General features: G+C 34.6%; 1 protein-coding gene across 13 annotated transcripts in view; it reads left to right on the top strand.

The window, feature by feature from the left end:
• Slc4a7 (solute carrier family 4 member 7) overlaps positions 1–24,480 on the top strand; it is a 97,101-nt gene that overhangs the window by 29,191 nt on the left and 43,430 nt on the right. For 6 of the 13 annotated variants that reach the window (XM_058576691.1, XM_046436428.2, XM_058576688.1 and 3 more), the window contains exons 2-7: positions 1,375–1,456; positions 4,952–5,098; positions 12,906–13,044; positions 13,671–13,831; positions 15,843–16,031; positions 18,525–18,893. In XM_058576691.1, the coding sequence (XP_058432674.1) occupies positions 1,375–1,456; positions 4,952–5,098; positions 12,906–13,044; positions 13,671–13,831; positions 15,843–16,031; positions 18,525–18,893 (1,087 nt within the window). The remainder of the gene's footprint in view (positions 1–1,374; positions 1,457–4,951; positions 5,099–12,905; positions 13,045–13,670; positions 13,832–15,842; positions 16,032–18,524; positions 18,894–24,480) is intronic. The other 7 variants (XM_058576693.1, XM_046436426.2, XM_046436422.2 and 4 more) reach the window with 3 other exon arrangements.

Here is a 24,480-nt window from a genome sequence, read left to right as displayed (position 1 = left end):
GGCTCAGTGGTTAAGCACCCCTGAGTTCAATTCCTGATTAATTGTAATAGTATTAATATAAATTAAAAAAAATAAAATTTGGATAGTGAAGGAAAATTGTGTATAAGATTACTTTGTATATGCTTAAAGAAGGCTTCAAGCTGAAGGTTTAGCACTGTTAAGTTTGGGGCAGGTGTTCCTTTATAGGACTCCTCCAACAGCTCATGCTAAACACTGATCCAGAGCCAGCTACAGCTGATCCTATCTGAACCTAGAATTGAACTTTTTGAGAGAAGGGACTTTGTTCATCTGTGACACACAGTCATGTGTTCTAAGTTCATAATATGTAGTTAATGATGATTATAATATTCTTTTCAAAGTTGTTAGAATTTGACAAGGAAGTTAAAACTGAAATTCTATTCTTTAAAAAATAGTCTGTGTAGCTGGGTGTGGTGGTGCAATGCCTATAATCCCAACAACTCTGGAGGCTGAGGGAGGAGGATTGCAGGTTTGAGGCTAACCTCAGCAATCTAGCAAGGCCCTATAAAATAAAAGGGGTTGGGAATGTAACTTAATTGTAAAGTAAGTGCTTCTGTGTTCAATCCACAGGACCACACACTAAACAAAACAAAACAACAACACAAAATTTACAATAGATATTACAAAAACATGCTTTTTTTTGTTGTATTAAAGAATGGAACAAAATAAAAAGATTGATAAAGATGAATTTTCACACCTGAAAGGTAGAATTTCCCTAGAGTTTAAAATTTTGGTATAGCTTTTCTTTCTTTTGTTTTGGTATCAGAGATTTGCCTTGATAGATTGCTGAGGCTGGTTTTGAACTTGAGATCCTCCTGTCTCAGCCTCTTGAAACTCTGGGATTATAGGCATGTGTCATCATGCCCAACTTGGCACACCTTTTCTTTTGTGGGAAAATAATAATAAAAAAAAAACCCTAGCTTTCATTGATTTAGTTAATTTATAAGTGAAAATGGTACTATATTTTGGGTCTAAGTGTAATCCAATCGAATATTGCTGTTAGAAGGTGTAAGAGCAAAAAATCAAGAAAGCCTTCCATATTAACATGAAAGTGTTCCCCTCACAACAGGCTTTCATGAATCTCTGACCCCGGAAGTTCTTTCTATTGAGGATAAAGTAACTTCCGCAGAAGACCATTTAAAAATCTTTGCCACCTCTGTTCTTACTATGAGATTTTGAATGGTCTGTGGACTTAAAAAAAACAAAGTATACTTTATAAGGATTATAGTTAGCTCTAAGAATTCTTTTCTTTGAGAGAAAATAGTCTTGTTTTAAAATTTTTTGCCCACTTTGAATGATATACACAGTATGTTCTCAGTATATATCTGTTTCACAATAATAATGATTTGTTTTTAGGGTCCTGATGAAGAAGCTGTTGTGGATCTTGGCAAAACTAGCTCAACTGTAAACACCAAGTTTGAAAAAGAAGAACTAGAAAGTAAGTTTGTTAAAATAATATGCTTATTAGCAGCTGAAATTACTGATTGTTTGTTCTTTAAGTTTTACCTACTGTTTCTTGAGACACTTTTCTTTACTCTTGTGGGGGAGAGCATACATTTAGAAGAGGGCTGGACACATTTTCAGTATAATGTGTAGAGTAACAGTGTAGCAAACACCCATGCAGCCACCATCTGTGTGTAGAAATGGAACATTCCCTGATTATTTATTTGCTGGACAGACTCTATCATGGCATAAGATGGATTTCAGAGAGCATCTCAGACCTCACCGATCATTATTATTACTTGGAAAACTGAATGGCCACAGATACAAAATCAGTTAATTCTATTGTCTCATTTCTGGCTGACTGGGTAATTTGAATTATGAGCATGCTGGAGTGCCCAACTAATAAGCCACAGTTATTATTAGTTGTCATCTACATGCTTATTTTATAGGTCTGTTACATCAGCCTCTTAAAATGCTATAGTAACCCCTGTGCAAAATTGTCGAGCAAGGGAGTTACTGGTCCAGCCACTTTCTCTAGGCAGGAAGAAATAATTTTAGATACACAGAGCAGCTGCCAAGATAGTACAGGCCACTTCTATAAGCACTTCACCTGGGTTCTCCCAGTATCAGGAGTGTTGATTTTTGCATATTCAGTGTACATTAGCGAAAGTATAGAAATGAACTAGGTTAATTACTAACTTAATTAGTAATTGGTTAACTGCTAGTTTACTATTAACTAAACCATAGATTTTATTTAGAATTCATCAATTTTTTTCCCATAATTTTTTTTTTTCCTCTCTGTTCCAAGATCCAGTTCAGGATTCAACCATACATTTAGTTGTTATGTCTCCTTAGTCTCTTAACAGTTTTTCTTCTTTCCTTGTCTTTCATGACTATAACACTTTTGAAAAGGAGTGGTAAAATATTTTGAACAATGATCTTCAGTTTTGGTTTGTCTGATGTTGTCACATGAATAGACTGACATGGATAATGTACTGTAGAAGGAATGTGCCCATCTCCGTGCATCATGTCTGTGAGCATAGCAGCAACATGACTTATTGATGATGTCAATGTTGAACTTAAGATTAAGTCGCTGTTCATAGAAAATGTTTTGATAGATATTTTTGGGATCTCTTTAGGAATTGCATGTTAAAATCTGAGAGCTGGTTGTATACAGACTGTTAATCTGTTGCTTTTAAGAAGGAGGTGGAAAGAGACAAACAAGAGTTCTCATTTACACCCTGAGATTTATTTATTTTCAAATAACTTTAAAAGTCTAGGTTTAGTAGGGCTTCTGTGAAGAAGGAGACAATCTGTAACAGAAGACACTGAAGACAAAACAAAAGCAGAAAAAGCAATAAGGCCCAGTCTTCTAATCTTTGGATTTCGGAGTATTCTTATCTGGTTTATTTGGCCTTTCTGAACTGCAAACTCGTAGAATTTATTTTTATCTTGGTGCATTTTGGCTTGTGTGCCAAGACCCATTAGTACTAATTGGAGTAACAACTTTATAATTCCCAGTGCACAGGGATAGGAATTTTACTCTTTAATTTCTATTCTTCTTGGTATTCAGAAGGAAATATTATTTTCACTGAAATAAAATGGTGAAGTCACTGAATTTTGCCATTGTTTCTTTGCTGAGGTATAATTCTTATGAAGTGGAATTTACCCCTTTAAAGTATGCTCTTCATTGTTAATATCCACTGTGTTGTGCAGCTGTCACTGCTTTGGTTCCAGGAAATTTCTGTCATTCCCCAAAGAAGTCCTATATAAATAATTTTGAAATTCAGAAATTTCTGATAAAATTTTATTTTTAATAATTTGAGATTTAATTTCTATACAGATTTATCAGACGCTTATTACTATGTGCTAGGGAAAGTGCTGGCTCAGCTTCCTGAATAGCTGGGATTACAGGTGCACACCACTATGCTTGACTGCTTATGCACTTTATTGACATTAATGTATTGCCAACTGAAAAAGAATGTCGCCTTTTTTGCCTTGGCTGGAAACATGAACCTTAGGCAACTACCCAAACTTTTTGCTACTCTGTGTGTGTCCACAGATGAACTCAGTATCTCTATAAGTATTGATTTTGGGGTTCCAAGGAAATTTTAGTCATCAAATTTACAAATATAGAATGAATGACTGATAAATATTTATTTCTTCATCATCTTAATGGAATTTGTTAGAAGAATATCATTAAATTTATTATTTCAGCATATTTAAAATTTTGTATATAAAGGCAAAAAGTAACTATATCAGATGTTTTTTGTGACTCATTAGTTCAACTTGTTGTTTGTGTCCCTCATTTTAGGGGAAAGGGATGGGGTTTGAACCTAGGGGTTCTACTACTGAGCTGTATCCCCAGCTCCCCCCATCCTTTTTTTAAATGAAAGGGTCTAAGTTCTTGAGGATGGCCTTCATCTTGTGGGTGCCCTGGCTCAACTTTCTGAGTCACTGTGAGCCACGGAACCTGAACCTTGTCCCTCTTTACTCAACACAACTTAGATAGGAACCTCTCTTATTAAACTTTTCAAAGAAGTCATATCCTTTTCTCTCAACAGTTGACATACTGCTACTTGCTCTTTTTTTTTTTTTAAGAGTACATTTTATTTATTTATTTATTTTATTTTTTTTTAATTTTTTTTATTTTTTTTTTATTTTTTATTGTGGGTTGTTCAAAACATTACAAATTTCTTGACATATCATATTCCACACTTTGATTCAAGTGGGTTATGAACTCCCACCTTCCCCCCATACACAGATTGCAGGATCACATCAGTTACACATCCATTGATTTACAAATTGCCATACTAGTTGCTCTTTTGTTCCCTGATTCAGTTTCTTTTAGTGAGCGAAAGCAGATACTGCCTTTCATAACTTGGTTTTCTTGGTTAAAATGTAATCAGGATCATACAATATTAGTAGTAGCTTTTTCTGTCTTAACAGTATACAGTAACTGCATTGCTTTTTATCCGACAGTTTCTATCCTTTAGTTGGAGTGTTTGGATCATTTACCTTTGATACAATCCTTAGTAATTTGGATCTTTATCCAAAACATCTAAAATAAGTTAATATTTATAATTATTAACATGTCAAATGTATTGAAAAGTATTTAATAATCAATAAATGTACCCTTCAAAGACCTCTATTAATTAGGTTAGCTTTAAATGTCGAATAAACTTATGTTTGTATAATATTATTTCATATGAACTTAGCTCTTCTTTCTCAAAGTATCTTTTTAGAGGTACAAAATAATGCTTATTTACATAGATCATCTATATATCTTATAATAATTAGTGGCATTACCCCTTGGGCATAGCATTTTGTGTAGTACTCTGTAAAATAAGAGGGGTAACGAAGACTCTCATTGTTAGTTTTATGAACTTTTAAATAATTCTTTGTTAACAGTAAATTTTGGTGCACTTTTATGAATGCCAGCACTTTTCTCTTTTGGAAACCATCAGTTTGTTTCTGAATCTTTTAATAGGTCACCGAGCTGTGTATATTGGAGTTCACGTCCCATTTAGTAAGGAGAGTAGGCGGCGGCACAGGCATCGTGGGCACAAACATCACCACCGGAGAAGGAAAGATAAAGAATCAGATAAGGAAGATGGACGGGAATCTCCTTCTTATGGTAAGAGAAAACAGTTGATCTATTAACAGTTTGAATTCTTATCCTGGAAAGTATCTTAACTTTTTAATTGAACCCATTCTTTTAAAAATTGTCTATCTGTAGTAATTTAGCCACATTATGTACATTGGAGATACCAATTACAGAATTTTCTTTGAACAAGAAAGATATTTGGTTAATATGTGAAGAACTTGGTATAAATGAAAAAATTAAAGGTGGAGGGCTTTGTTTTCTTCATTGTTTTTCAGCCTTGGCATAATAAAAGGTGGGCTTTGTCATTTAACTTTCAATTTAGGAGGATTTTATATCCTTTTCTCTGCCATATATTTAATTACTTGCATATGTATTGAACAGACATCTGGAATACCAAGGTTCATTACAGGAACCTTAAGTCCTTTTAAACCATAATTTTTGGCTAGAAGCTTTTATTCATGAGGCTACATTACTTGATTATCTGCTCCGAAAAGAGTGCTCTAAAAGAGTGCTCTCATTCGACAGTATTGTCTATGTAGAAGAATAGAGATTCATTTGTTACATAAAAGCAGAGAATTATGCAAATACTAACAGAAATCAGATATAGATATAGATGTAAAGGAAAGAGAATGTTAATCTCTAATGTCATAGGGATTGAATGTGGTAATTTAAGTGGCCCTGAGACTCAGTGGGAAAGAAGAGCCCCAAAACAATAACTGTGCAGGTATGATACTTCCTTGACATATAGGAGGTCTTCAGTTTGTAGGCTGTTATGGGCCCATGTGGCCATGTCTACACTATAGTCTCAGCGAGTGCTTTCTAGTAAAGCTATGTGAGCTGTACCCTTACAGGCACTTGTGTGCTATGCTAAAGCAAGGTTTTTGTGAAGAACCATAAAATGAAAAAGTTACCATGTATAATATAGCTACGACATGAACATGAGACAAATACTGATGGCCTAGTAAAATAATGGCATAATTTGGCGTGAACATACTTTATAAACAGTTACGAAAAATTGTGCTGTATATGGGTAGTAATGAGTGTAATGCATTCCACTATTGTCATGTATTTAAAAAAAATTCAGTTGCAAACATTCCACCTATCCTTTGACATGTGCTATTATTTAATTTTTGCAATAGAGTTGTTTTTTGTTGTCATTTTGTGGTGCCAGGGATCTAATTCAGGGCTTCATACTTGCTAGGTAAGCACTCTACCACTGAACTACACCTTCAGACCTTTCTCATCAGTTTTAAAAGATAGATATTATGCATTTTATAGATTAGGAAACTTTAGAGAGGCTAAAGATATTATGCATTTTATAGATTAGGAAACTTTAGAGAGGCTAAATGACAGGCATCTCTTTAGAACCTCTAAGAGACAGTGATAACCTAATAAAATATTAAATGGTCTTGTAATCAGCAAAGGCCATGTAACTGGCAAAGGGAAAATGGATACCAATTAAAAAGAATGGCTTGTGAACTTTAATATGAAGTAATTTTAGAAATATTTCACTGTTCCATATGATGTACCTGTCCAGTTTAGGATATCTTAGTGTCATCTGGGAGAGGATCAGTAAACTTCTACAATTCATACTGAATAAAAGGCACATAATATTTTTATGAATGGAAATACTTTTTTACTAAACTGTGTTTACATGTTCACTAAGGTTGGTAACTTGATTTTTCAAGCAATGATATGGGATTAACTGTCTAAGTATAGTGGTTTGAAAAATAAATTATGATGTTGGAAGTTTTTGACTTTTTTTTATAGTAATTATTCCTAGAAAAGATATATGTCCCTGAAGTGGATTTAATTATTAACTACCAATTTGTGTCCTCTAAAGTGCTATGAATGATGTCCCTTCTTTCTTATTTCTAAAAAAAGATTACACAGGACTTTTGATTGTAGATATAATGGAATAAAAAGTACTGACTTTTCTCTTCCATTTTATTTTGTACTTTATCCTTTTTGTTATTTTCCCACTGGTTCTTCTGCCACTAGCTTTAGTTTTTATTTTTACTTTTTTTAAAGGAACATTTTAAAATATTCTGATTAGTTTTATACATGACAGTAGAATGCATTTTGACACATCATACATAAATGGAGTATAACTTCTCGTTCTTCTGGTTATTTGTAATGTAGAGTTACACTGGTCATGTAATCATATATTCACACAGGGTAGTGATGTCTAATTGCTTCTATTCTATTTTTTACCCCCATATTTCCCCTCCTTTTATTTCTCTCTGTCTAATCCAAAGTACCTCTGTTCTCCATGTCCCCATTGTGAATTAGCATCTGCATATCAGAGAAAACATTCATCCTTTGGGTTTTTGGGATTGACTTTTTTTGCTTAGCATGTTATTCTCCAGTTCCATCCACTTACCAGACATGTCATAATTTCATTTTTCTTTAAGTCTGAGTAGTATTTCGTTGTGTATGTATACCACAATTTCTTTATCCATTCTTCTGTTGAGGGGCATCTAGGTTGGTTCCATAGTTTGGCTGTTGTGAATTGAGCTGCTGTAAACATTGATGTGGCTGCCTCACTGTAGTAGGCTGATTTTAAGTCCTGTAGGTGTAAAGCTACAAGGGGGATATCTGGGTCAAATGGTGATTCCATTCCAGGTTTTCTAAAGAATTTCCATACTGCTTTCCATAGTGGTTATACTAATTTGCAGTTCCACCAGCAATGTATGAGTGTACCCCTCACCAGCTTTATTGAGGTATAATTGACAAATACAAATTATATGTATTTAAGATACATAACATGATATATGGATACATTGCCAAATGATTACCACAGTCAAGTTAATTAGTATATTCTCATGTCACATAGTTGCTTTTTTGTGTGTGGTGAGGATTTAAGGTCTACTTTCTTAGTAGACTTCAAATATTCAATTCAGTTTTATTAACTGTAGTCACCATATTGTATATTAGGTCCCCAGAATTTAATATTCTTGTAACCGGAATTGTACCTGACCTTCCATTTTAAATAGATAGAAAACTGGATATAATATATGAAACAAGTTATAGTTATATAATATAGGAAACAAGTTATAGTTCCAGATGTTGGGTAACAGGCAGCACAGGACTGTGATAGCTAAAAGAAGCAAATGAGATTGCCTGAGTTTATTGCCTAAACATAGTTTCCAGGCCACAACACGGGGAGGGGGACCTGCATGGAACTTAGTAGTCATGGGTTAAAGAAGCTATCGTAACAGAAGTAGAGACAATTTTGAACTCACTGAAATAAAAACACAGTATAGGCAAGTAACTGATGTAGAGTCTTCTCCAGAGGGGATGTGATTCTGATGTATGCATGTTTCTTTCAGCATGGCACTGTGCAAAGTGAGAACTGGAAGATGCACCTGAAGCAGTGCTTGGAGGCAAAATTGTGCCACTTAATCCTTTCATCAGAAAAGGAAGATGAAAGTTATTTAAGCTTTTTTTTTTTTTATTGGTTGTTCAAAACATTACAAAGCTCTTGACATATCATATTTCATACATTAGATTCAAGTGGGTTATGAACTCCCATTTTTACCCCAAATACAGATTGCAGAATCATATCGGTTACACATCCACATTTTTACATAATGCCCTATTAGTAACTGTTGTATTCTGCTACCTTTCCTATCCTCTACTATCCCCCCTCCCCTCCCCTCCCATCTTCTCCCTCTACCCCATCTACTGTAATTCATTTCTCTCCTTGTTTATTTTTCCATTCCCCTCACAACCTCTTATGTAATTTTGTATAACAATGAGGGTCTCCCTCCATTTCCATGCAATTTCCCTTTTCTCTCCCTTTCCTTCCCACCTCATGTCTCTGTTTAATGTTAATCTCTTCTTCCTGCTCTTCCTCCCTGCTCTGTTCTTAGTTGCTCTCATTATATCAAAGAAGACATTTGGTATTTGTGTTTTAGGGATTGGCTAGCTTCACTAAGCATAATCTGCTCTAGTGCCATCCATTTCCCTGCAAATTCCATGATTTTGTCATTTTTTAGTGCTGCGTAATACTCCATGGAGTATAAATGCCACATTTTTTTTATCCATTCATCTATTGAAGGGCATCTGGGTTGGTTCCACGGTCTAGCTATTGTGAATTGTGCTGCTATGAACATCGATGTGGCAGTATCCCTGTAGTACGCTCTTTTAAGGTCTTCAGGGAATAGTCCGAGAAGGGCAATAGCTGGGTCAAATGGTGGTTCCATTCCCAAATTGGTGGCACCAATTTGCAGTCCCACCAGCAATGTACAAGTATACCCTTTTCCCCACATCAAGATTCATTTGGGCCAAAGTTTGATTCTTTGGAAAGATCAGTAAAATTAATAAACATTCTGATCAAGTGAGGGGGAATAAAATAATTTTCTGTACCGACACCACTGGAAGGCTAATAAGGAATCATTATGAATGTCTTTGTGCCAGCAAAATGGATAGTTTAGATGAAATGGGCACAATCCTTTATGAATATAAACCACAGGGCTGGGGTTGCAACTTGGTGGTAGAGTGCCTGTTGAGTGTACATGAGTCCTTGGGTTTGATTCCCCACCACTTCAAGAAAAGAAAGAGAGGAGGGACTAAGGAAGGGAGGGAGGAAACGAAAGAGGATATAAATGACCAAGCTGAAGTGTATAAACTTATTAAAGATATTGAGTTTGTATAGTCGAAAAACATTGTCACAATAAATTTACTGCCAGATGATTTCAGGAACAATTTCAAACAAACATGTAAAAAAAGAACTAATAGTCTTTGCTGGAAAATTTAAGAGAAGGGAACACTTTGTAATTTCATGTTATGAATTCAGCATTACCCTAATATCAAAACTAGACAGATATTGCAAGAAAGTGAAACTACAGACAAAATACTTCCTGTGATTGTGGATTCAGAAATCCTGAACAAAATAAAAACAGATCTTATCCTGCAATATTTAAAAAGAATAATATGTCATAATAGACAGACCTAGGCTGAATAATGCCTCCAAGATATCTATATATTAATCTCTGGAACATGTACGTGCTGCCTGAGATGGCAAAAGGGACTTTGCAGACGCAGTTAAGGATTTTGAAATGGGGATGTTATTCTGTATTACGCAGGTAAGCCTGATATAATCATAGGTGTGTTTGGTAATAGAGGAGGTCAGCATATCAGACTGGGAATAGATGTGAGGAAAGAAAAAAGTGGTTGTAGTATTCAGATTTGGAAAAAGTTAAGAGACAGGTTTTCCCCTAGATCCTCTGGAAGGAACCAGCCCCACCAGCACTGTGATTTTAGCTTTGTAACACTCATTTTGGACCTCTGGTCTGCAAAACACTAGTAAGAGAATAAAATTGTGTTGTGTAAGCCACCAAATTACTTGGTAATTTGTTACGGCAAAAATATGACACTAATTTGATAACCAACTGGGAGTGTAAGGTTGGTTTAAAATTTAAGCATCTATCAGTGTAAGTAAGTAGTACAAAGGAGAAAACTTATATAATAATTTTAATACATCTAAAATAAACCTTTAACAAAATTCAACTCCCTTTTATGATAAAACTTTAATTAAGCAAACTAGAAATAGACAGAAACTATGTCAAGCTGATAAAAAATAAGACCAGTACTGGGGATTGAACCCAGGGGTGTATTTACCACTGAGCTATAGTCTCAGTCCTTTTTATTTTTCATTTTGAGACAGGGTCTCACTAAGTTGCTTAGGTCCTCACTAAGTTGTTAAGGCTGGCCTGGAACTTGAAATCCTCTTGCCTTAGCCTCCTGAGTTGCTGGGATTGTAGGTATGTGCCACCATGCCTGGCCCTGGCCCTTTTTATTTTTATTTTGAGATAAGGTCTCACTAAGATGCTTAGAGCCTTGCTAAATTTCTGAGGCTGGACTCAAACTTGTGATCCTCCTGCCTTATCCTCAGGTGTGTGCTTTCAATATCACTTTTAATGGTGAAAGATTAGTGCTTTTCCCCTATGATTAGGAAAAAGGCAAGATGTTCTCTTTGACCACTTTTATATCATATTGTACTTGAGCACCTAAAGGGCGTACAGATTGCTATGAAAGAATTTGAATTGTCTTTATTACAGATACAGGATCATACAGGTAGCAAATCCAAAACAGCCTCCCAAAATGTGGAAGGAAGTAATAAGTGAGTTTAGCAAGATTGCAGTCTATAAAATCAGTCCTTTTTCCCTCTGGGTACAGTGCCATTTATGGTAGCACTAGTAATATTCTTTAAGAATAACTGGCAACAAATGTGCAAGATCTAAATGCTGGAAAGTTCAAAACAGTAGAAAAATTTAGTCATATGTTTTCATTTCTTCTGTATAGGTCCCAGGGTATTCCTTCAGTATGAAGACCATGTCATATACATACTGGAAATTTTTCAGATTGCCTCTCACCTTTCTCCTTATATTTTCCTCTTTCTGGAGCTCTTCTTGTTAGACCTTTATATTCTGTTCCATATTGCTTAACCTTTTGTGTTTTCCGTCTTTGTTTCTCATTCTGTAGAATTTTCTCAGATTCGTCTTTTCCTTTAACAATTCTCTCTGATCTGCTCCTTAACCTGTTGTCATGTCCTGTTTATTACATCCACAAATACCTGGAGGACATTTACTTAGGCTTAAATGTTCAGTGTGAACTCATTTCTCATATTCAGCAGTTTGATTTTTTTTTTTTTTTCACATTGAAAGCCTTAGGCCCCTTAACTGTCCCAAACTAATATTTATGCAAGTTTCTGTCTTTAGGGACCCTGTACTACACACATTGTCTATTTCTAGATGTTGTCAGTTGGATATCTGCTTCTTGCAGTGACCTGTCCTACCTCTCAACCCCTAGCTCATAGCTTTGTTTTCCCATGGCAGTAGGGACAGTTAGAAAAGTTAGTTCCTGTATACTTGTAACTTTGAGTTTTTCATTGTTTTTTTTACACTAGGAGATTTTCTTTTCTTTTTTTTTTCTCTTGAACTTAGCTATATTTTATATTTTTCTTGACTTTAGCTATATTTAAATGTTCTATCTTGTCTAACATTTCTATTCATTTTAATTGTTTTTGGTACCATGCTTTGAATCCAGGGGCACTTAAACACTAAGCCACATCCCAAGCCTTTTTAAATTTTTATTTTGAGAGAGTTTCACTAAGTTGCTTAGGGCCTTGCTAAGTTTCTGAAGCTGTCTTTGAACTCCTGGTCCTCTTGCCCCAGCCTTCCGAGTCACTGGGATTATAGGTGTATGCCACTGCACTTGGCTCCCATTTTTTTTTTGTTGTTGTTTGTTGATGGACCTTTATTTTATTCACTTATTTATATGTGGTACTGAGAATTGAACCCACACTTGCTAGGCAAGCGCTCTACCACTGAGCTAAAACCCCAGTCCTTCCAGGAATTTTTTTAAAAATATTTTTTTACTTGTGATAGACACACAATATCTTTATTTATTTGTGTATATGGAGCTGAGGATCGACCCCAGTGCCTCACACATGTGAGGTAAGCGTTCTACCACTGAGCCCCAGCGTCTGCCCACCCATGCGTTTTTGATGAGAAAAAATTCCTGACTTTGAGTGTAGCACTCCATGTTTTGGATGTTGCTTATTTTTGTTTGTTTTAGATTAGTTATACATTAGTTTGACTTTTTTAAACATATTTTTTCTTCTTTGTAATGGTGATCTTGTGATAACTTTTTTTTGGGGGGGGTCTGGATTGTTGGTCCTAGTTTTCTTCTAAAATTATAGTATTTTAATAATCAAAAGAAAATTTTGATGAAATATATTTGTTTATAGCAACTATTTCACTTTGAGAACTGTGAATATATATTTGAGTGAGTGGAGGAAAACTTTGTATTTAAATTTTATTTTGTCAAGATACACCCTCCCAGAGAGTTCAGTTCATCCTTGGTACTGAAGATGACGATGAAGAACACATTCCCCACGATCTCTTCACGGAAATGGATGAACTATGTTACAGAGATGGAGAAGAATATGAATGGAAAGAAACTGCCAGGTAATGCTGCTGATTCTTATATGCTGGGAAAATAAAGATAGATTGTTAAAAATTGACTTGACTTGGTTTCTTTTGATAATAAATATATTAAGTTGAAATTATGGAATATATCAAGTGCTTTAAATTAGTTAACAGAGAATTTCCTTGTCAGTGTCTGAAAATTTATCTTTAATTTTTCTCCTTATTTTCAAATCTGTTTGCTTAACTAACCCTTCATCTATTTATTTATTTATTCAGTAAGTATCCCTTTATTTTATTTTTTTGTGGTGTTGAGGACTGAACCCAGTGCCTCACACCATGCTAAGAGACCACTCTACCTCTGAGCCAGAACCCCAGCCCTAGTCCTTTATTCTTTTAAGTTTAAAATAAGATTAGAAGTGGAAAATATGAAACTCTAAAGTTTGTTTTTTTTTTTTTTTTGTAGGCTGACTTATGATAACTAAAAAAGAAACATTGTGAACCATTGGCCTAATTTGTGAAAATGTGTTTGTAGTGAAAATGTTGTTCCGGGGATGGGTTTTTTTTGGTTGCTTTTTTCTTTTTATAAATGAAAGTGTATGTTTATTAAAGTTCAAAAAATGGAATAGTCATTATTTATAAAGTATTTTTATGTGTTATTCTTTTAGATGGCTGAAATTTGAAGAGGATGTTGAAGATGGTGGTGACCGATGGAGTAAACCTTATGTGGCAACTCTCTCTTTGCACAGTCTTTTTGAACTGAGGAGTTGCATCCTAAATGGAACAGTCATGCTAGACATGAGAGCAAGCACTCTAGATGAAATAGCAGGTATTGAAAGGGTATAAAAAGAGAAATAATAGCATTAAGAAAATAAAGTGGCATTTTATACATTTATGTAACAATTCTGTTGAACTTCTGTTCTTCTCAGAGGCAATAGGAGGAATAGACATATAAATAAAGATACTTTTTTTGGGTCTCTAAGAAGTTTTGAGATTAGAATGTTAAAATGGACAGACATGACTGTAGGATCAAGAAGAGAGTGACTAATACCATAAGCAAGTATGGAGTCTCTGCAAATTCAGAGGAATGAATTTTTTTTTCCTTTGTGTTTTGGATCAAGGTGTCTAGAGAAGATCCACAGAGAACATTAATTGTACAATTTATTCATAGAATTTGAGTACATGGGAATAAAGAACAGGGACTACAAGAGAAAAAGTGTTCCAAAGGAAGAGGCAGCAGGAGGAAAAGTCTAGGGAAGTATAGATAGATAGGTGTGAATCCCAGAAAAGCCAATTCCATATCTTAAGTAGTGGGAGCTATATTGGGAAAATAAAGATAGATTGTGATGAATTTTGAATTATTGGGGGAAGACAGTTGGGTTTTATCAGGTGTAGGTATTTTGGTGATCATAGTGGTATTTAAGTTTGAGGGCAGTGAAATCCAGAGGGATGCTCAAGGAGTTCTGGCAATAGTACAGGGTAGCTTTAGATTAGGAAGAGGTTAGAACAGAAGTCAGTCATCCTTTTATTCTCTAGGGATGGACTAAGCTAGAAACAATTCTGTTGGTCAGCTGTGGCAGGTATTGCAATGAAAATGAAAGAGAGATTTAGAGGATAATGTGGAAGTAGAAGTAGAAAAGGATGGTTAGGATATAGCTATTTGGTCACTTAACTAAAATTCCTAAAAATGAAAATGAAGTTCAGAGATAGTAAATTTGATAGTTTGACTTTCACTATAGCATTTGATCTTCAAGGAAATTATAAACTAACTGGAATTTTTCAGACTAGAATATTTCAAGGTTACTTGATCATTAGATTTAACCATGTGCTAGAAATCTTTGAATTGTAGAAGTTCTTATTTTGTCTTGTACAAATGGTCAAAAATTGAGTTAGGATTAGGAATATTGAATGTATACATATGGGTCTTACCTTGGTTTCTCATTGAACATGTAATACAATGTAAATATAGTATAGTTCAGTGTTTACTTGTATGGTAAACTGTTGTCATTGTGTTATTGTTATAGTTTACCTTCTAGGTTGGTTCCTCCAGTTTTCTTTCAGAGTCATCATTATAGTTTTGATAATTTGACTGTTTAAAAAAATCTCAAATTAGTGCCACTGTTTGAAAATATTTATGCATACTTTGTAAAGTAAAAATAGCCCAGTTACCACGGTAATGTTTAAGGTGGCATTGCCATCAGTCTTCGTTTTTCACATCCCTGTCAGAGCCTGGTTATTCCTCCTCCTAGGAGTTACTGCTTCATGACGTTTTATCTACTTATTTCCTCATTGGTTTTTATACCTCTGAAAGAATGAGAGCAAAAACTTACTTTGCTTTTTATTGTAAACTTCTGTGTTCCCCGCACATTGTGAGCACTTAGTAAATAGTTACTGAGTGAATGTGTCCAGCTATTCATCTACTGGAACAATTTGCAGGAGAAATATGAGATATTTTAATATTATTGTTAATAGTATTAATAATATTGTCATCTTGGGAAGTCAATATTATGAAATACTCAGCTTGGTAGAATTCATTGCATCCATACAGAAAAGCACTTTCCACCTTAGGAAGGCTATTAGTGTAAAACAGTAACTTCTCTGTAAATGTAATGGTTTTTAGTGAAATAAGGGTCGTGGTAATTTATTCATTTTTACTGAATGGGTAATGTTCATATTTATCTTTATGCATATTATCCACTATTAGGAGAGAGTAATACTTCTTGGAGCAATCTAAGGTTCTCATTTTTGTTGAGATTTCACTTTGGAATTTGTTTTTTCCTTTGTTACAGGCATTTCAGGGTTTGCTTAGCCACAATAACTGTTGTTTTTCCTTTGAATAGACATGGTGTTAGACAACATGATTGCTTCTGGCCAGTTAGATGAGTCCATAAGAGAGAATGTCAGAGAAGCTCTCCTGAAGAGGCATCATCACCAGAATGAGAAAAGATTCACCAGTCGGATTCCTCTTGTTCGATCTTTTGCAGATATAGGCAAGAAACATTCTGACCCTCACTTGCTTGAAAGGAATGGTGAGATAAGTTGTGGCATCCAGTTTTCGCTAACACTTCTAACAGCATTCCAGTATGTTACAGTTAACATTTGGGAAAAGAAGGATGACATTTCCAGAGAATTATATAGGTCATTTTATAATTTTTAGTATAATTTGTTATTGTGCCTATTAGAAATGTCATTTTTTTTTTTTTAACAACATGATAGAATCATCTCTAGAAATCACTTGGATACGAACAATTAAGCCTTCACTCTGTTAAAATGAAACAAACTAATTTCCTTTAAGTAATACTTAAATGGTACCATTGATTCCTTACCCTGAATTACTTCTCCTTCTGCTTTTTTGTTTCTATTCAAGGTGACTTGTTGTATACTTGATTAAAGAGGCATACATTTTGTTCTATAATTTTAGTTCAATGTTTTAAAAAATTCTAAATCTTGTTGAACCTTTATACCTGTATGAGATTTTTTTCCTGAAAATTTTTCCCCCACCTGAATATATTATATTCGCTGGGCATAAAACAAGTGTTGTTGGCTTGGTGTTTCTGATTTCACTGCTCTTTCTTTATAGAGTTTGTGGAAGGTTTTTATGACAAGGCCTGTTTTACACCAAGGGTGACCTATTGGTGTCTTTCAGGATACTGAGAATGGCTCAGGCCCAGGTGCACATGCCTCAGCTCTCCACCCTCTTTTCTGGGCTGGTAGCAGGTCATGTGGGATGTGGAAACAGCGTTTTTATATCCATTTCCTCTGTTCGTGTCTTAAGGCTGGCACATTGGAAGGGTCGCCTTTCCTTATTTTCTTGTGTCTAAAGTAGAAGAATACATCACTGGGGTTCTATTTTGGTTCTCAAGGAGAACTTTGATAACAGCGAATCTGGAAGACCCAGGTATGAGGATTAGAGTGGCTTAGGGAGGGTCATTATTGCCTCTAACTGCTACTGTTACCCAAAACTTATGAGGATTACAGTCATGGTGAGTGGAGTGTGGCATACAGTGTCTGTTCATCTTTTCTGACCTGAAATAATAGTATGACTATTAAGCGTTATATGGGCAAATAGCCATGAGTTTAATATATGTCAAGTTGACAGTAATCATCTTTTGCAGCTCAGTGTATTATACTTAATCTGACTCCTTTAAATCTGTTGAAAATTATGCCTTGGTTCATTCAAGGAACCTTTAGAATGGGATAAAAAAGTTTAGAGTAGGGTAAAAAACTTAGGTTTAATTAAAAGCAAGCTGTATGGGACCATTTACCTTTCTTTTTCACCTTTCATATAATATATGTTCTCACGTTTGGCAAAATGAATTCATTTACCCTGAGGCACCCTATTATATCTTTATTCCCCTTATGCAATGGTTTCTGATTATCCTCCCATTTGTAATTTGATTCCTTTTAATCACAAGATAATAGCTGTTTTCTTGTAAATGCTCTTTCATCATGTTATTTTGTTGTATTTGTAATTTAACAGTTTTTCTGCATGTAGCTTATTTTTCTTAACTAAATGGTTGTTGTTTATGGATTAAAGGTTAATCTTTTAATATTTCTGGGTTTCTTGAGCATGCAGCTTTGATCATTTGGTCATATGGGATTGATTGTTGTATTTCTCATGTTTTTCCTAAAAAAGAATGGTATTCTTTTAAGCTGTGCTTAAATATACCATAAGACGTACCTTAATAGAAATATAGGGTGTTTAAGTCTGCATGACATTTCGAAATATTATAGACTTATTATCTTATTATATTGTGAGTAAACTGCTTTTTTTTCTAGTTAATTTAAAGATTGTGTATGGTTAAACGTGCCTATGTTAAAACAAACACTTTAGGACATTTATTAATAAATATCTTTAGAGAGTTCAATAATTAGTATCCTTTCAAATTGACCTAATTTTCTTTTTAAAATAATTGATACATCTTACATATTAAACTTAACTTGAGCACTACCAAGCCCTTGGCTCAATGTTATAAATAATTAATATTAGGTTAGAAATTTTTTAGATTAGAAATTTTAGGTTAGAATTTTTAGGTAATATTAATGTGGGCTTTTGTTTTAAGACATCTGCAGCTGTTTTGTGTAATGTAGGAAAAATGCACTAAATATAAATTATTAGTTCTAGTAAGTTTTTGTTTGGATTCTATTTTTTATATTATTTTTATTATTTTTGTATTCTCAATTGCCATTTATTATTTAAGCAGTAACTTCATATTGATTTTTGTTTCTTGTAAAAATGGCAGAGTATTGGTCATCTAATTTGTGACAGAATATTGTCCCCTACAATCTGTCATTAACATTTTTTTTTTTTTAAATCTATGTTCAGGGAATTAATTGCCATTTAAATAATTTTTCAGTGATTTTCTAACATTTAAAATCTGATTGATTTGCTAACCCTCACAGCATGAATTTGAAATATTGGGCCTTTAAAGCTTGTGATTTATGGTGTAAATTGATTTTTGTGTCTACATATGCCGTCTGCAGTGAACTTCATCATTTTTCATTTATTTGTTTTATCTCAGGGGAAGGCCTTTCAGCCTCCCGCCATTCTTTGCGAACAGGTCTCTCTGCCTCAAACCTTTCATTGCGAGGAGAATCGCCTTTATCTCTTCTTCTCAGTCATCTTCTTCCTTCTTCAAGAGGTGGAACCCCTGCAGGCTCAAGGTGTACAACCCCAGTTCCCACCCCTCAAAACAGTCCTCCTTCCAGCCCTAGCATCAGTCGCCTGACCTCCAGAAGTTCCCAACAGAGTCAGCTTCAGGCCCCAGAACTACTGGTTTCACCTGCCAGTGATGATATTCCCACAGTAGTTATTCATCCGCCCGAGGAAGACTTAGAAGCACTGAAAGGCCAGGAACAGAAGAATGAGGAAAATGTTGACTTAACTCCAGGCAACTATCCCAAATCTCCATGTGTGGTGCTTTCTGCCTCTGGATCACTTGCACTTGGAATGCCTTTCAGCACATAACTTGAGCAGCATATGTAGATAATGCTAATTATTTATCTTGACTTCTGCATGTTTTTTCTTTATTGTAGAAAAGAGTAGAATTGTTAAATATTTATGTTATTAAAAAGAATTCAAAGAAGACTACACATAATTTAAGCCCTCAAAGTTTTTCACTGAAATTTTAGAGGTCAAGGCAGTCAAGATTTTAATTTTCCTTTTAATTTTTTTTTTTTTAAAGAATGGTGGCTTTTCTTGTGCAGTTCACTCATAAGGCAAATGAACATATACGTATATAGACAATGAGATGATGTGCCTTTTATTTATTTGAGGCTTTTAAAATAAAGACAGGATCTTATATTCTTTTTTCTCATTTTGCCTCTGAGAAGTTTGAGGTTCTCTGATAACCGACTTCTGGGATTCTAATTTCAAAGCTGCTGTTATATTTTGTAACAAAGTTTAGTTGTTCCTTGTTGAATGTCATATTTAACTTTAATCTAAAGTATCTGTAAGATTTGCAACACCAGAGTTCCTACAATTATGTCTAGGACATATATAAATATTTATGTGTAAATTAGGAATTATTTCTTAATGGGCAAAAAGAGTTACAGCTTATTTAAGGACTATAGATTATGGTAACTTTGGTTCTTTCTTGTACATTGGTTATATGAACATTTATTCTCATAGTTTTTTAAATGTAATTTGTATTTAGAAAGTACTTTTAGTAAAAAAAAAAAGAAAGTGCTTTTAGTAACTTTTTTTAAAAAAAAAACATTTTAGACAAGCATCAATGATATATACTAATACTAACTAATGTTTTTTTTCAGTACTGGGGATTGAACTTAGGGCCTCATGCATTATAGGCAAGTGCTCTATCATTTGAGTTATATCCCCAGTTCCATTTTTAAATTATATTTTGAGACAGGGTCTCCTTAAGTTGCTGAGGCTGGCCTCCAACTTGTGATCCTCCTGCCTCTTTCTCCTAAGTAGCTGGGATTATAGGCTTTTGCCATCACACTTGGCCTAATTGTGGTTTTAAACACTTCAGTGGCAGTACAGTGATTCAGTTACCCTATTCAATATACACATTTGTGTAAGTTGGGTATGTACACCCGTTTTAAAAAACTCAAGTAAAGTTAGTTTAACTTCTCTGAGTCTTACTACACACAGCTAGTAAGTGGAAGCCTAAATTCTACTAAGCATTGTTTCCTACCACTTTACAAAAAAACTCTTTCCCCCTATTGGCTTTATCTAGATATACCAAGTACATTTAATCAAAGGTTATTCTAGTTGCAGAAAGAATTTATGCACACATTTAGAAGTACCAATGAAGTTTTGTGGCTAAATAGTTGTAATATTAATTATGATTGTAGTCATAATTGCAATTGCTTGATAGTAAGTACCTAGGTATTTTTCAGATATCATATTTCTAAATTTTGTAATAGTATCTTAAGTTTGGTATTATCTCCATTTTACAAATGAAGGAGAAACAGAACTGTCAGTATCATATTGTAAATGACCAAAGCAGGGGTTTGAACTTGGCTCTACTTAAAACAAAATCTATTGTGTTATATTTCATTGTGACTTTTACTCCTTCATGAAAAGTGTAGATTAACAATGAGGTAACTAGACATAAAGGAGACAAAAAACACCTAGAAACAATTACTTAGAAATAATCAGTACTCTTAACTAAAAAGAGCTAGGAAAATTTTCTCCTTTTTCTGGGTCAGAAATGATTTTCAACTTTCATTTATTTTTACCTGTGTCAAATTGATTGGTAATTCTGAATGTTTCTTGTTTTATCAGCTCCTTTGTTATGAAATAAGGGTCTCTGAAATTTTGGGTAAAAAGGAGGAGGCATAAGGGTTCACAGTGTTGTGTTATGCCATCCTACAGAAATAAAAGAAGCAATTAGCTGAGAATTGAGAATCACAGGTGTTGTCCAACCATGCTATGAATTTTTGGCAGTGAGTTTATCAGCTTTTCTGAAGAGAAGAAATTAAAATGGAGGGAAGGGGGAATTTCTAAAGGCAAAAAGAAACTCATAATTACTGTTAAGAAGACATCTGTAGAAGGTTGGTATTTACTGAAGAAAAATAACAAAAACTGCTATGCGTTATTTCCTGTTTTATCAAGTTTGGTGCTTAACGCACCTTGAAACTCTAGTGGAATTTCCTTGATGTCTGATACCACCTTCAAGGAGGAGAGTGGCCCCAGCATCGTATTGGAAAGGCTAATGTGGTAGACTTGTGTGTCATGAAGTCATGATTTGTGCATATCTATAATAAAAAAGGAGGTAGTTTTCTATCAGTTATTCTTGGGAGAATAATTATTTGCAAGAGACATATTTAGTAAGTATTTTTCCAAACTCAGTATTTCTCAGCCTTGCATTGTTGACATTCTGACTGAGTAATTCTTCCCTGGATGGTTAGGTGGGAGGAGGTAGACGTGTGTTTTGTAGGATGCTCAGCAGCCTCTAGCTGCTGTGTACCAGCTGCCAGTATCACCCCCCATTGAAAACCAACTATGTCTAAATATTGCTAGATGTCTCTTGGGGCATAGTTTTCCCGAGTTGATAGCCCCTGCTTTATTTCTTCTTTCAAGTTTGTAATAACAGAAAACTGATACCTTTGAGTTATCTTTCTCTGTTAGACTTGCTATTTGAAAAAAAAAAACAATATGTGAAATAGATTTACCAGAGTATGATTTAAAAACCATTGCTGATTTTATTTATATAATCCCTTCATTCTTTCCTTCCCTCCCTCCTTCCCTCTCTCCGGCCCTCCCTCCTTTCCTTTGTTCCTTCCCTCTTTCCTTCCTGTACTGGGAGTTGAAACCAGAGGTGCTTTACCACCGAACTGTGTTCCCTGTCCATGTTATTTTTTATTTTGAGACAGAGAGCTGCTAAGTTACTAAGACTGGCCTTGAACTTGTGATCTTCCTGCCTCAGCCTCCTGAGTCACTGGGATTGTAGACACTATGCCTGACTTTCTTTTTTTTCTTTTTAAAGAGAAGCAATGTTATTAAGAAGATGAAGTGAATATTTGCTAACTTGAGCAGCTAGGTTGTAGAAGAAAGGATCTGAAAATTCCCTTTCTGACATCTAAGATGTGGACCCCATTGTTAGACACCTTATTCTTTCCTCAGAGTCTCTTTTAAGCAAATAAATACAGTCTTTCTGAGTTATTTGTGCAAATGGTTGAGAGCTTTATTTTTTGGTGACTTAATTCTGACCCCTAGGAATTCATTGTAGGAGGAGGGAGATTTGCTTTATGGATTAAGACAACAGCTTTAACTTAGCTGAGGTTTGGAAGAACTACCCAGGAGGATTAAGGTGGAAAGCTCTAATGTACACCTGCCATGCTAATTTTGAAAGAAGAATGAGGCTAGCCAAGTCACTTCAGGTCATATCCTCTAGCGTTGTCACCATTGAGTTCCACATCATTTTTGTCTTCCCCTCATTTGAGTTGTGCATCATTTCTTCTTGTGTCTTCACTTTCCTCCACAGCCCTGTCATTCTGCTTCTTTCTCCCAAATCTGGTGGCTAGAATTATTCTGGAAAACTATGTCTTAAACAGTCTTTTGCTTGTATATCCACAGATTAAATACAGTTTAGCACTTAAAAGTCTGTAATAGTAGCAGTTACCCCTAGGGCCTTATTTAGACTCTCCTTGATTTTTTAAATGTGAGATAGGTGGAAACCACTGAGTAATGCTGGAAAACTTTTCTTCCCTCCCTGGGCAAAGGAGAGACACTGTTCTGGAAGTTTAGGGACAAAGGTTAAAGCAGAGGAATCTTAACAGCATATCCATGTTAACCTAACATGAAGGATGAGTTGTCTTAGGAAGTAATTTTTATTTCAGAATTGTTTATTTTTTCCAGAGAATGAGCTGAATAGAGTGTGCTTACTTTTTGTACTAAGATTCTTTTTTTTAATATTCATTTTTTAGTTATAGGTGGACACAATATTTTTATGTGGTGCTGAGGATCAAACTCAGTGCCTCATGCATGCTAGGTGAGTGCTCTACCTCTGAGCCACAATCTTAGTCCCTGTACTAAGATTATTAAGTCACCATGATATCCTCACTTATGTATTTAACAGATGTGGATATCACAGAGGTCACTGGGTTTAGGTGATAAACCCTAAAGATTTAATTTCAATATTAATTAATTTTTTTAAGTGCTATGAAAATAAAAACTCTTGGTTGCATTTAGTACATCTCTTGTGCTTAAAGTTCATGAACCTGACTACCAATATGAATCTCAAAGATCTAAGCATAAAATAAATTTTAAGCTAATTTTTATGGATCATGAACTTATTATAAGTGGCACTATTAAAACTAAAGGTAGTATTTGTTGTATTTCAATGCCCTTTCCTCTATGATATTCAGTGTTTTTAATATAGTTCATATTCTTTGACTAGAAAATCTTTGGTGTTTTGAAAAAAGTGAGGTGCATTTAATTGTAGAATTCTGTGCAATCCACTTGAATTTGAAATTTTTGATATTTGAACTTTTTGCCAAACTTGTAATGGTAAGCTGGGTTTTCATACTACGTGGTGTTTTTTAGTTGTTTTGTTCTTGTGAAATGTTGCTGTTCAATGTGTCACTTGAATATATTGTTGCTTGAACATATATTTCTATCATGTAATCCAAACAACTATCATTTTTAATCTAAAACTAATTTGATAGGCTTATCTGAATCAAGAGATTGAGTAAATTATTTAATCACATGGCTAAAAGTGGTAGTATCTATCTGTCCATCTATCTATTTATTTATTTTGGGGTACCAGGGATTGAATTTGTGAGCACTTGACCACTGAGTACATCCCCATCACTATCTCGTATTTTATTTAGAGACAGGGTCTCAGTGAATTTCTTAGCACCTTGCTTTTGCTGAGGCTGGCTTTGAACTCAACGGTCCTCCTGCCTCAGCTTCCCAAGCTGCTGGGATTACAGGCTTGTGCCTCCGCAACCCATGGTAGTATTTATTTTAATACAGATTTCTTTGATATGAAACCTCTAACCTTTGCACTGGGAAAGTAAAAATTTTGCTTATCATACTTTAAAGTTATTTTTCTTAGGAAAAATTACAGTAGTCTTTGTACTTAATAAAACTATTACAGGAAAATGAAAATTCTTAAGCAAATTGTTAAGATTATGAAAGATAGTGATAAATTCAACATACATTTAGTAGCTCCTAAACTTTGAGAGACTTTATATTGTTATTAGCGTGAGCATGCTAAGTGTAGTTAGCCATCACTAGGCCTGATGCCATTCACATGTATGTCACAGCTATGAAAAGTATATTCCTTATGTATTTGTAGTGGTGATCAGACTCAGGTCTTCTTTCATCTTTGGTTCCACACTGACTCACTTTTTTCTTTTTTTGGAAAGGCCACCATTTATATTATTTTAAATACTAAGATGTGCAGTTTCATTGCTTAAAATGTCATTCTAGTTTTGCTGATATGTACTAACACCTGGCACTTTGTTTTTTTAAACTTTGCACATTTGCTTTTATAATAAAACCAC

The sequence above is a fragment of the Marmota monax genome, unplaced genomic scaffold, assembly GCF_021218885.2.
Source record: "Marmota monax isolate L192 unplaced genomic scaffold, Marmota_monax_Labrador192_F-V1.1 WCK01_AAM20220418_F8-fsc00021, whole genome shotgun sequence".
Taxonomy (NCBI): Eukaryota; Metazoa; Chordata; class Mammalia; order Rodentia; family Sciuridae; genus Marmota; species Marmota monax.
Note: the sequence above shows the minus strand (reverse complement) of the source record. Positions and strands in the feature narration are given on the sequence as shown.